The sequence below is a fragment of the Staurois parvus genome, unplaced genomic scaffold (genome assembly GCF_062004578.1).
Source record: "Staurois parvus isolate SC_StPar_1 unplaced genomic scaffold, SC_StPar_1.0 ptg000058l, whole genome shotgun sequence".
Taxonomy (NCBI): Eukaryota; Metazoa; Chordata; class Amphibia; order Anura; family Ranidae; genus Staurois; species Staurois parvus.
Genome location: NW_028317854.1, coordinates 5,336,426 through 5,349,354, shown reverse-complemented (window position 1 = coordinate 5,349,354; position 12,929 = coordinate 5,336,426). Strand labels below are relative to the sequence as shown.

At 43.2% G+C, this 12,929-nt stretch overlaps 1 protein-coding gene across 2 annotated transcripts in view; it reads left to right on the top strand.

Annotated features, from left to right (window-relative positions):
- Window positions 1–12,929, top strand: part of KCTD7 (potassium channel tetramerization domain containing 7) — a 30,390-nt gene that overhangs the window by 15,483 nt on the left and 1,978 nt on the right. Inside the window, exons 2-3 of one of the 2 annotated variants that reach the window (XM_089668520.1) lie at window positions 1,917–2,086; window positions 10,426–10,604. In XM_089668520.1, coding sequence (XP_089524646.1) covers window positions 1,917–2,086; window positions 10,426–10,604 — 349 coding nt within the window. Of the gene's footprint in view, window positions 1–1,864; window positions 2,087–10,425; window positions 10,605–12,929 lie in introns of both variants that reach the window. The other variant, XM_089668521.1, reaches the window with a different exon arrangement.

The following is a 12,929-nucleotide window of genomic DNA, read 5'->3' as shown; positions in this document are numbered from 1 at the left end:
GATCTTCAATCAACAATTGGGCTGGGCAATGAGCTGGATTGTCTATATTTAGTGGTCACTTCAGTCTGGGAAAATAGGGCACGCAGACCCTTAGCTATGCACTGGGTCAGCTGTGACAGCCTCATCCTGGACTGGGGTGGCCAGTAAGTTAAACGTCTCGCATGGACACACATTACTGTGTACCTACATTCTGTGTCAGTGTTACCCAGCTCCCCCCCCCCACACAAACACACACTTTGGTGGCTAGGGGGATCTGTCTAGCGAGCCTTACCTGCACACTCCGCTGGATCAAAAAGTAGAAATGCCCCCAACTTCCCTCTCCGGACGTGGGTTAGGACGTGGGTACTCCCTGGGGTAATTGATCCTGTGTGGTCCCCTGCTCCCCCATAGGCCTGGATCCCTTTAACATTCCCCCCCTCTTCCCTCACTGTGTGAGGGATCACTAGGCGGATGCGACATACGTTCTGGTTACTCCATGGATCCATTGTTGTGTCATATGTGGGTCCCCTCTTCCTAAGCTTCTCCTTCATCTGTTGTGCAGGATACAGGCTGAAGAGATTCCAGTCCTTCTTATGGTCCCAGCTTGGCTTCATCAAGTCTGGTACACCAATGCAGTGTGGCTGGTAACGGAAGCTCCCTAGCCGTTGCTTCCAAGGGGAGATCTTCTGTCTCCCAGGACCGATCATCCACAACGCTTTACTGTTACTGGCTTGATTTCTTGACAATTGAAAGCCAGGTTCTGAGAGTCAGGGGTTGTTGAGGTCGGTGATTCTTACCATGATGAAGGTCTGTAAATGTACCTCCTGGAAGATTTATCATCACACTTGGCAGACTTATGTCTTGTGGTATTAGGCTACGGGTGTCCTTCCACATACCTTGTCGGTGGTTCAGATCTTGGCCTTCACCAGCACGGTGTCGAGCACAGGCTTGCCGTGAGTACCGTTAGGGGTCAGATCTCTGCCCTTGTGGTCCTATTTCAATATCCCTTGGCCACGCACTCCTTGGTTCATACTTTTCTTTGGGGGGTTCATCATGTGGTGCCCCGGTGCATTCTTGGTTGCCACTGTGGGACCTGAAATTGGTTCTTTTGGTCCTTCTGAAGCCTCATTTTAGGATTAGGGTTGGGCTCCTACCTTCCTGGTTATGGCACACTCTACCAGGTGATTACTGTCTTGAGCATTTTGACATCAAGCGTCTGTGTGTCCAGTTTGCAAGGCTGCTACCTGGTCATCTGTGCATACCTTTTTACCAATTTTTACATGTTGGTGTTTTGCATCTTCGGATGCTTATTTTGACTGCAAGGTTTTATAGATGGTTGTTTGAGGTTCCTTGTTTCCCCTGTGCGGGTATTCTTTGGGTGGTTGCCTGTTTTGCCTGTTGGCTCCTGTTTTGTTTCCCACCCCTCCACCAATGAACAGAAGAGAGAATAGTCTCAGAGAAGGATTTTACGGTGAGTAACAAAAAATCCTGCAATATGTTCACTGTACAGCAAGTGAGCTGTCCACCAGGTTACCAGTAGACAGTGCACAGTCCATACACCTGGTCCAATCTGGATTGGATCTGCTGCAGTTTTCTATAATACATAATGTTAATATAATTGTATGTAAGTGCTTCATTTGTGAACAACCAGGAGTAAGAACCAGCCGACAAAGAACTCAGAAACATCTTATATTATAGCAAGCATTCTGCATGTGCCCATCTACACAAATCCTGATTGTTATTTAGTTACTTCAAAGTTAAACTTTTTTTTAGCATGCTTCTTTGGTAATATATACAGTATACCCTGGATACTATTCACTGATACTATAGTATGCTATTGAATAGACAGTTCATCTTCATGGACATGCTTTATTATGCTTTTCAGTTCAGTTCCAATTGATGGTGGAAGACGTACGTTATTGTTTATGCTTCCGCAGCTTCCTGAAGTGATTCCTCTTAACGTAGGAGGCATGTGCTTCACCACCAGATTGTCAACACTTCACAGATATGAGGACACCATGCTGGCAGCCATGTTCAGTGGACGACATCACATTCCGACAGATTCTGAAGGTCGATACTTCATTGATAGGGATGGAACATATTTTGGGTAAGTTGACAGCTGTATCAAATAACATGTGCGTCTTCAGGTTTTGCCCATTATTATTGGAACAGCTGTCATACATAATTAAGACCCCTTTCACACTGTCCCACTACGCTTTTTCTAATGCGCAGCTAACCTGCAGTTTTTGTGCGGGTTAGCAGCGTTTTCCCCTAGACTTCTATGCGGTCTTGCGGTTTTGGTGTGGTTTCAGAAAGTGCACCAAAACTCCTGCAAGCTGCATCTTTGGTGTGCTTTATAAAACCGCACCAAAACCAAAGAACCTCATCGAAGTCAATGGGAAAGCGCTGCCAATCTGCACAAAACCCACAGATTAGCTGCACTTTGCCCAAAGCACAGCTGGGCCGCTTCGGGGGAATGTGAAGCGGCTCTAAAATAGTGTATTGCATTCAAAATGATTTAGATCAAAGGGGCATTGCAGAAATCATTACAACAGATATAATAAATACATATATGGAATTATATGATTAATATACAGGATGCAGCCAGCTGTTTTACATTATTTCCTTTATCAGAAGACACTTTGGGGGGAATTTACTAAAATGTGCACACAGAATCTGGTGCAGCAGTGCATAATAACCAATCAGCTTCTAGATTTTATTGCCAAAGCTTAATTGAAGAAGTTAGAAGCTAATTGATTACTTGCACAGCTGCACCAGATTCATTGTGCACCAGTTATAGTAAATTTCCTTCTTTGCATGTTGATTCGTTCTATTAAAACAACTCAAAACATTAATTTCACAATATTAAGTAACTTTCATAGTTGGTCATTTTGAAACTGGAGATCAATTGATTCACACATCCACACTTAACAGAGTGGACGGATGAATATGTCGATTCCCCATAAACGTGTATGGCTAGCTAGGGCTGGTAAAAGTGTAGCATCAGGCAGAACTGTTTTGCCAAGCAAAATATTTCAGGGATGGTCCTTGTCTTATCTGTTTGCCTAATATTTGGTACTCAGCAGCTTCAGTCAGATGCATTGGTAAAGACTCATAAACCCTGATAACATGTGTAGCATTGCCATCAAATAAACATTCCTTGTTTTCCAAAGGCAGAGCAGAGTAGCACCCTTGAGACCCCTGTCATTAAAGGTAAAAATAACTGGAGGGTGGGATCTCAGCAGTGCCAAACATGATTATATTATAAGTATAAGAAGAGGCCTCTATACTGAGTGCACTGTGGAAATCAATGATCTGCAGCATATGTAAACCAGAGTCATAAGAGACAGAATTATTGTATGTGCATGAATAAGACCCATTTTGGATAATAGAAAAAAAAAAGCAGCTAGCTCAGTAAACAGGTAATGGAGACACCTTGTAGTGTCATGGGTTTTCGTCCTGTTCCCATGATACCTTATATCAGTCTGTGTTGTTCTGGTGAAGCCACTGTAATTATGGTACTAAAAACCGTAGAAACTCTAAAATCAGGGCTACCAACAGGTAAAGTAGCACCATATTGGGTTTATTGTATTCTAAGCACTGATAAGGGAATAGTTAAAGTGTATGTAAACCCTAGCAATGAACTTCTCGTATTTTCTCACTTTTGGCCTGCTAAATATATCATTGTTTTGTTATATCTATTCGATAACTGCAGAAATATACAGTACAGTACATCCTTCACATTTTTGTAAATATTTTATTCTATCTTTTCATGTGACAACACTAAAGAAATTATACTTTGCTACAATGTAAAGTAGTGAGTGTACAGCTTGTATAATAGTATAATTTTGCTGTTCCCTCAAAATAACTCAACACACAGCCATTAATGTCTAAACCGCTGGCAACAAAAGTGAGTACACCCCTAAGTGAAAATGTCCAAATTGGGTCCAATTAGCCATTTTCCCTCCCCGGTGTCATGTGACTCTTTAGTGTTACAAGGTCTCAGGTGTGAATGGGGATGAGGTGTGTTAAATTTGGTGTTATCGCTCTCACTCTCCCATACGTGCCACTGGAAGCTCAACGTGAAACCTCATGGTAAAGAACTCTCTGAGGATCTGAAAAAAAGAATTGTTGCTCTACATAAAGATGGCCTAGGCTATAAGAAGATTGCCAAGACCCTGAAACTGAGCTGCAGCACGGTGGTCAAGACCATAGAGTGGTTTAACAGGACAGGTTCCACTCAGAACAGGCCTCGCCATAGGTGACCAAAGAAGTTGAGTTCACGTGATCAGCGTCATATCCAGAGGTTGTCTTTGGGAAATAGACGTATGAGTCCTGCCAGCATTGCTGCATAGGTTGAAGGGGTGGGGGTCAGCCTGTCAGTGCTCAGACCATACGCCAGACACTGCATCAAATTGGTCTGCATGGCTGTCGTTCCAGAAGGAAGCCTCTTCTAAAGATGATTCACAAGAAAGCCTGTAAACAGTTTGCTGAAGACAAGCAGACTAAGGACATGGATTATTGGAACCATGCCCTGTGGTCTGATGAGACCAAGACAAACTTATTTGGTTCAGATGGTGTCAAGCGTGTGTGGCGGCAACCAGGTGAGGAGTACAAAGACAAGTGTGTCTTGCCTACAGTCAAGCATGGTGGTGGGAGTGTCATGGTCTGGGGCTGCATGAATGCTGCTGCCACTGGGCAGCTACAGTTCATTGAGAGAACCATGAATGCCAACATGTACTGTGACATACTGAAGCAGAGCATGATCCCCCTCCCTTCGGAGACTGGGCCGCAGGGCAGTACTCCAACATGATAACAACCTCAAACACACCTCCAATATGACCACTGCCTTGCTAAAGAAGCTGAGGGTAAAGGTGATGGACTGGCCAAGCATGTCTCCAGACCTAAACCCTATTGAACATCTGTCGGGAATCCTCAAACGGAAGGCGGAGGAGCGCAAGGACTCTAACATCCACCAGCTCCATGATGTCGTCATGGAGGAGTGGAAGAGGACTCCAGTGGCAACCTGTGAAGCTCTGGAGAACTCCATGCCCAAGAGGGATAAGGCAGTGCTGGAAAGTAATGGTGGCCACACAAAATATTGACACTTTGGGCCCAATTTGGACATTTTCTCTTAAGGTTTGTTCTCACTTTTGTTGCCAGGGGTTTAGGCATTAATGGCTGTGTGTTGAGTTATTTTGAGGGGAGAGCAAATTTACATTGTTATACAAGCTGTACACTCACTACTTTACATTGTAGCAAAGTGTCATTTCTTCAGTGTTGTCACATGAAAAGATAGAATAAAATATTTACAAAAATGTGAGGGGTGTATTTACTTCTGTGAGATACTGTACCTGTTGATTTTGCCAGAGATCATGTGAGCTGATAAATTACTGTGCTCTTTGCCTTTGTACAAGGAGGAATTATAGAGAATAGGAAGGTGGGAGAGATGAGACGTCCATGTTCCCTGTAATGCATCAGAAATATTAAGGGGGAACAGTCTATTTGGGTGCACTTCCATGGGATTGTAGTAGCCACCCTTCTCCTTCCTACCTGGTTATTTTCAGAACACTCTGCGTGGCCAGTTTAGGAATTCCTTTCAGCTTCCTCATGACACTTTTGTGAGTGTTTTGTGGTTCGTGCCTCTCCCTTCAAACCAGCTCAGCATCAGTTGACTGGGCTCACAGCCCTTCCCTTCACTTCCTTCCCATTGCCAAAACGGAAAGTGAGAGGAAATCCCTTCAGAATTGAGGTAATCCATGGTTGTCACCAGGGTCACTGAAATAATTGTCTCAATTGGAAGATTTGCCCTCTTTTTCTGTTCTGGGAGCAATCCAAAATGTGGGGTTTTCTTTTACTTTCCCTTTTGGTGATAATGGTAAACAGAGCAAATAGAGAGGTTGAATCTTCCAAATAGAACAGTAAACAGAGCAAATAGAGAGGGTGAATCTTCCAAATAGAACAGTATACAAAGCAAATAGAGAGGGTGAATCTTCCAAATAGAACAGTATACAAAGCAAATAGAGAGGGTGAATCTTCCAAATAGAACAGTATACAAAGCAAATAGAGAGGGTGAATCTTCCAAATAGAACAGTATACAAAGCAAATAGAGAGGGTGAATCTTCCAAATAGAATAGAAAACAGAGCAAATAGAGAGGGTGAATCTTCCAAATAGAACAGTAAACTAAAAAACAACAACATACTTTTAAAGTGTTATTAAACCCCAAACCAAAAATGTACTATAGTACAGCTTTCCAGTCTTTAGATGTGTTGGCTCCATTCGTTTTCTTTTCCCTCGGTTTTCAGCTGGTGATCTGGTCAGTAACACACTTCCTGTATTATAGTGCCCCACTGTGAATGAAGGAGCACAGTGGGCACCTTTGGACAGCGGCATTGTCAGTCTGGGGTGGAGGGCAGTGTTATCTGTACTAGCAGATTTAAATACACTAATCTTTTGAAGCCAAACTCCAGCTCACACTTTGTAATCAGTTAAAGCAACTTTTTTTTCCTTTTAGGATTAAAAGGTTTTATATGAATAATTAAGAGCTCATCATTGGTAAATGGTTTGTCTCATCTCTGCAAACCAATACATCTGGAAGAGAGGTTGTTCTTTTGAAAAACAACAGACTTACTGGCCAAATCACCAGGTGGAAATAAAGGAAAGAAAACCTAAAAAAATAAAAATCATGCAGCCCTCACATCTAAAAATTGGTAAGCTGCAATATTATAAATGTTCGCTTTTGGGTTTAATACTACTTTAACCCCTTGGCAGCACCTCTTGCTGGCCCTTTAAGGGGTTCTAAACGATGGGAGGCAAGAGTTCTTGATCATCTGACTGTTGTAATTGGCTGTCACAACAGTCACATGATTGACAACCCCTCCCACCAACTGGGTCAGCTCAGTGACCGCACTCTCAGCATACAACAGCAGTGCATGATGGGTTAACGTCCACGATGAGTGGCATGTGGACGTTAACCCATCCCACTGCTACAATCTACGCTGGGTGGTTAGCAGGAGGTTAAACCAATAAAAGTGCAGTGGCCATTTTAATATCAAGTGGCATTTGGCTTTGGAATCCACAAATACTGTACATGTCAGAAAAGTAGATGGGAGCTCATTATATTCCTGGCACATCAACAGTTTTTTTTTTTCTATGCTTGCAGTGTGTTTGAGCAGATAAAACATAGGGAAATGTGCATGTATTGCAGGGATTTCTGAAATTTTATTTATTTTGCTTTGACATACAGTACGTTAATTCATTTAAAACACCTTGTTTCTTGTAGTCCTTCCAGCTTGCTATTGTCTCCTGATAATTGTAATTGTTACATGGGTACAGGAGTTCGAAGACTTGCCAGGGCTTGTAGACATTTCTTTAGCAGTTATTAATCACTTCGGCCTATAGAGCAGGCTTATTATGAGCAGCTGATACTGATGGCTTGCTGGTGTAGGTCAGGGGTGGACTGACAGTTCATGGGGCCCCCGGGGCAATAGGGGATCGTGGGGCCCCTGTGTCCTTGCCCAAACTCAAAAAAGCCTATGAAAAAGGTACCAGGGGCATCTCATGGGGCCCCCTACTGACCCCGTTCCCTCGGGCAGTGTCCAAGTTTCCAAATGGTCAGTCCGCCCCTGGTGTAGGTACATACACAAGAGTCATGACAGCTTCTGTCTATTTCTTGTGATATGATTATGGTTTTCCTTTCTAACACATAAATGTGCATTAGGTTTTACCTTCTGAATCATTGTAGAGTTGTCCAGGGGTAGAAAGATGGAGCTGAAAACAATTTGGTCTTTTGTTATTTAAAACAATGTGGTCATTTATTGCTTATGTGTTGCTAGCTATGATGCAGTTTGTAAACAGCAGTGCATCTGTTAACAGAAACATGCAAGGTGACTTTTCATAGCCAACGTTTTCACATTCTATACAATTAAAGAGACCCTGTCCCCAGACCATTCATTTTAACAAAAACATTTTGTCAGGGACCCTGGGCTTCGCGGCGATACGCCGGGCGGCGCATGCGCAGAAGGCCGACACGCACTAGCCAGCAGGCGGCAGGACCTGGGCAACCACAGCAACAGCGACGGCTGCACATGCGCACTCGCGATTGCGGACACGCGCCTGGCACCAATGACAGCGCAGGGCACGCTATTTAAACAAGCTAGGGGGTATGTACATTGCCGTTTGGTCTTGATAATCTGTTCCTGTGTTCTGCCTGTGAAGCTTCCCTGTTGATGACCTCTGCTTGATCCTGACCCTGCTGACTGTCTCCTGCTTGATCCCTGGCTCGTCCTGACCACTCTCCTGCCTGCCCCTTACAATTGATCTCCCGTTGCTGAACTTGACTTGACCTGACCATTCTCTGACTGCTCCTTTGGTACCTCGCTGCCCACACGTTACCGACCTGGTCCGCCTGAATACGCCATACCTCACGGTATCCATTCATCCATCCCGCACGGATCAGTCCCTGCTGCCAGGCCTGCCAGCCTCTTCTCATCAGGCCCCATTCCTTGCACACCTCTGACGTACCCTCTACCATAGCCGGACGTACTCAGGGGTCGCGACCTGGTCTCAGTCTGCTCCAAGTCCATCCCCACCATCAGGGGCCCTGGTGAACAAGCAGATTGGGACTTAGACTCCGCGCCCTGAGGAACCCCACGCTGTGGGCAGCTAGAGATACCGCCAGGCGGTGGCTGACACCTTTGCATAAGATTATATGTGCATTTAATTTATTTCAGGCGTATTATTTACCTGAAAAACCTCCCTTGTGTAGACATCCAAAATCCCTGTCTCTAGGCTCCACCATCTTGAATGTGATGTCAGCAGCCCCAAAAGACCCAGAGCTGTCTCTTAGCTGACACTCTATAGTATTCCCCTTCACCTTCCCCTGACAGCTACATAAAAGATAATGTAGGGAGGTGTGGGGAGGAGGAGCTGGGTCAGAAAAAAGCAGTTTAGACATTCCTAGAAGAGGAGAGGGCTATGATGTGCGAAAAGGGAGGGAGCTGTGCCAGGGAATTGACACTCCTAGAGTAGTCACATTTTCTAGCAAGTTCAAAGGCACATTGCAAGTGAATACAAAAATCTTTTATGGAAAGGAAAAACGCTGCAACTGGACATTTAAATTACTTGATTTTTCTGTGCTTTTGCTTACAGTTTTGATGACAGCCCTTCACGCCTAAGGGTAAAACAAATCTTAATGCCTAAGCACAATTTTGCAACATTGACATGTGTTAGTAAAACCGTACATATCATCACAAATACTTTGTACGTCCAGGTGAATTATACCTTGTTTTTTTAGGAAAAATTGGGCTTTCATTTGGTGGTAAATGGTAATGGATATCTCCTAATTTTTGTTTATTATCAAATAAAAATTGGCCCAAAATAGTAAAAATAAAAATCTTTTTTTTTTTTTATCTGTTCCTTGTTCCTTGTTACTACCATAACCTACCACCAAAGAACAGCCCAAAATACATTTTCCAGCTCTTGACGATCGCAGCGATACCATATATGTGAATGTTATTTGTTGTTTGTACCCGTAGTACAGCCCAGAAACAATAGTGCGCATTTTGTCTTTTGTTTACCTAAAACACACTGACACTAATACTAATTTTTTTTAAAAAGCTTGACCTTGACCCAAACACCCTGACACTGAACTAGATCAAACCTTGATCTAGGTATTTTTTAATATTTATTTATTTATCTTGTTTTTTTTTTAACAATTTTTTCCCCTCTATGCCATGAGTTATAGAGATACAATGTATCTCTCTCCTCCATTCATAGAGAGAGAAAAAAAAACAAGTGGGACCATGCTGTACAGTGACTGATCACTGTGATAGCCAATCAGAGGCTATCACAGCAATCATGTGACCCGGAATCGGGGGTCCCAATCATTAGAACGGGACCCGGGGGTCTCAGTGACATCCCGGTGTTTGTGCTTGGAGCGCGCTCTGCGGCGTGCTCCCAGCACAAAGACAGGTACGCAAATATGCGGCCCCATGGAAAAAAGCCCAGTTCTGTGAGGCCTCATATTTGTGTGATGTCAGCATCAAGGGTTTAAACAAACGACTACACTTATGCAAGTAATAACACATTTCCTGTTTCCAGCTCACATAAAAATTGTATTTCTGATCCTTAACATCATTATGCCCTTCAAGAGAACTGAGCTAAATTGAAAGAAAAAAAAAAAGTCTTGCAAATGTGTACTTACTATGCCTCCTTTGCACAGAGGATCATAATGTGCAGCACTTATATAAACATTCTGGCATTAGCCATTTGACATGGACAAGAATGCATCAGAAACACTTCACAGAGCGGGTTATAAATGTATAAAAAAAAAGTTGTTGCACACAAATAGCAGCACAGATTATTCTCTCAAAATTGTTTATTTTAATGAACTTATATTTTGTACCTGAATTTGTGCAGTGTTTTGATTAAATGTTTGTTATTAGTGACATCCTAAATTTCTTACGGTGCGGAGAACTTCCTCCTCGAGAACGTGTGAAAATGGTGTACAAGGAGGCCCAGTACTACTCAGTTGGACCCTTGCTTGATCTCTTAGACAAAATGCAACCACTTACTGGAGAGAAAGTCAGACAAGCATTTCTTGACTTGATGCCTTACTACAAAGGTGAGTACATGTATTTAACACAACTTAGCAAATAGAGCTTTCAAAGAGAAATGATAAATGCTCATAATCGAATTTGGTTTAAAGACGAATTACAGCCTCCCCCACCCCATTTATTTTTTTTAATCCCTGCTTACCTAATGCTGGGTTGTGCACGATTCCTACTCAACCAACCAGTGGGTCCAGTGTTGTCCTGCTGAGATTCACTTTCTTTCTGCAACCGCTTGGGTCCTGCACTGCCATTTTCTTTTGTGATGTCATCTTCTTGGTTCAGGCAGATGCCTTCCAATGATGCACTGCTAGGCCCACCCCCTCCTCCTCTTATGAATGGAAGACTATGCCTTGTGGGATAGGTGACATGCATATCCCAGGAGGCATCGGGAGAAATGCACGTCATTCAAGATGGGGGTGGGACTGAAGCCTGTACATTGAAAAAAAAGGGGAGGGTTGGAGAGAAGGAAAGTTTATTTTCAAGGTGAAGATCTGCTTTAAGAAACTTTAAAAGATGTACTTACCTTAAAGACAGACTGTCACCAGCCATTTGACTACTAATTAATCTGGTCCTCTCTATGTGGGAGTTTCAGGTATTCTCGCTGGCTGTAAGAGACAGCAGGCAAGATGTGTATATTGGGGGACAGGGGGCCATTTCAGATATACTGTCACTTTTCCTTTCATGGGCATGGCAACAGTGCATCTTCAGCTTATGAACTTTGTTCTTTTCTGGTTGTCCAGCCAGTCTGCAGTTCCTTACAGGTGGTTAGTTAGCTGTACCAAACAAACTGGAGAATGCTTTACTGTGTCTATGGATAATCAATAGGTTTGCCTATTCTATAATTAGGTGTCCAGAAACTGCTTCTTCTGCTGTCCTAGTGTTTATACCTTTTTTTTTAAATCCCTTTGTCAACATCTGACTAAACAAAAGGTTAGATGGTTGGATCATTGTGAATATGTGATCTAACAAAAAATGGTCTAGCCTGAACTGGGAACTCCCAGACCCCTCTCTTGTTCCTTACACAAACTAGTTTACATTGCCTATAAAAATAATTCACGCCCCTGGAAGATTTCATGCTTTATTGTCATAGAATACTGAATTTGAATTTAAATTGTATTTAAATTTGTATGTTGTGAAAACAAATCTCTACAATGTGATTTAAATTAATGACAATGAAAAAACATAAAATAACTGCCTGGATAAGTGCACTCACTGTTTAATACAGCATACTTAAATCATCGCTAGTGCATTTCCAAAGTCACATCATTAGATAGAGATTAGCTTTGTAAAGTCAAGGGATTTGAAGAGATTGTAGTAAATGTACATGTGTTTCTGGTGAGTATTGTGGCATAACCTATACCATGAAGACAAAGAACACTCCAGTGGCTGAGACTGGAAATGCTATGCCTGTAACAGCAAAACAAGCCAGAAATAAGTATGTCTCACATGTATCTGGCCTACAATTTGGCAGAAGTCACATGAGAGATTCTGAAGTCAGCAGAAATGAGATTCTATTTTCTAATGAACCAGAATTGAGCTTTTTGGCCATCAGTCTTTTGACTCTTTGTTTGACATTAGCCAAACACTGTACATCATGATCAACACACCATTCCCACTGTGAAGCATGATGGTGTCAGCATGGTGCTATAGGCATGCTTTTCTGCAGGATGTCCTGAAATGCTTGTAATGGTAGGGAGTAGGTAAATGTAGCAAAATATAGGAGATTTCTGGAAGAAACATTATACAGTACAGCCTGCAGGAACCATGAGCCTTTATGGGAAATTCAGGTTCCAGCAAAACAGTTACCTTAAAGGAGGCATACAGGCAAAGCTCTTTTGCCTGTGTTTCTCCTGCAGATCACAGGAGTGCAGTTCATGCTGCACTCCTGTGACCCATTTTCAGCTGGCAGCAGGCTGAAGCCTGCTGCCAGCTGACATCACTGAGCTGGTCCAGGGTGGGAAAAGATCCTGACTTAAAAGTCGGGATCACCCCAGAGTCTGCAGCAGCACCTGGCTCAGCCTTTCAGTGATCCGCTGAGAGCCTGAGCAAGCCGCTTCCTCCCCCTCTATGGCCCTGCTCTCCAGTGAGCGTGGGGGGGGGGGGGGCAGAGCAGAGAGTGGTGACTGACAGTCACCACTCTCTGCTCACAGTGACGGTGAGATCAGCTGTCATGTGATTGCTGAGTTCTCACACTTGGAGCCAGCAGGGGACAGATGCAGCATTGGATCAATGCTGCATCCACCTACGTAAGTATAATTTGGGAACAGAAAAACCAAAACTTCTCTTTTAAGCATAAAGCCAACATTACACAAGAATGACTTCAAACAACAACATTC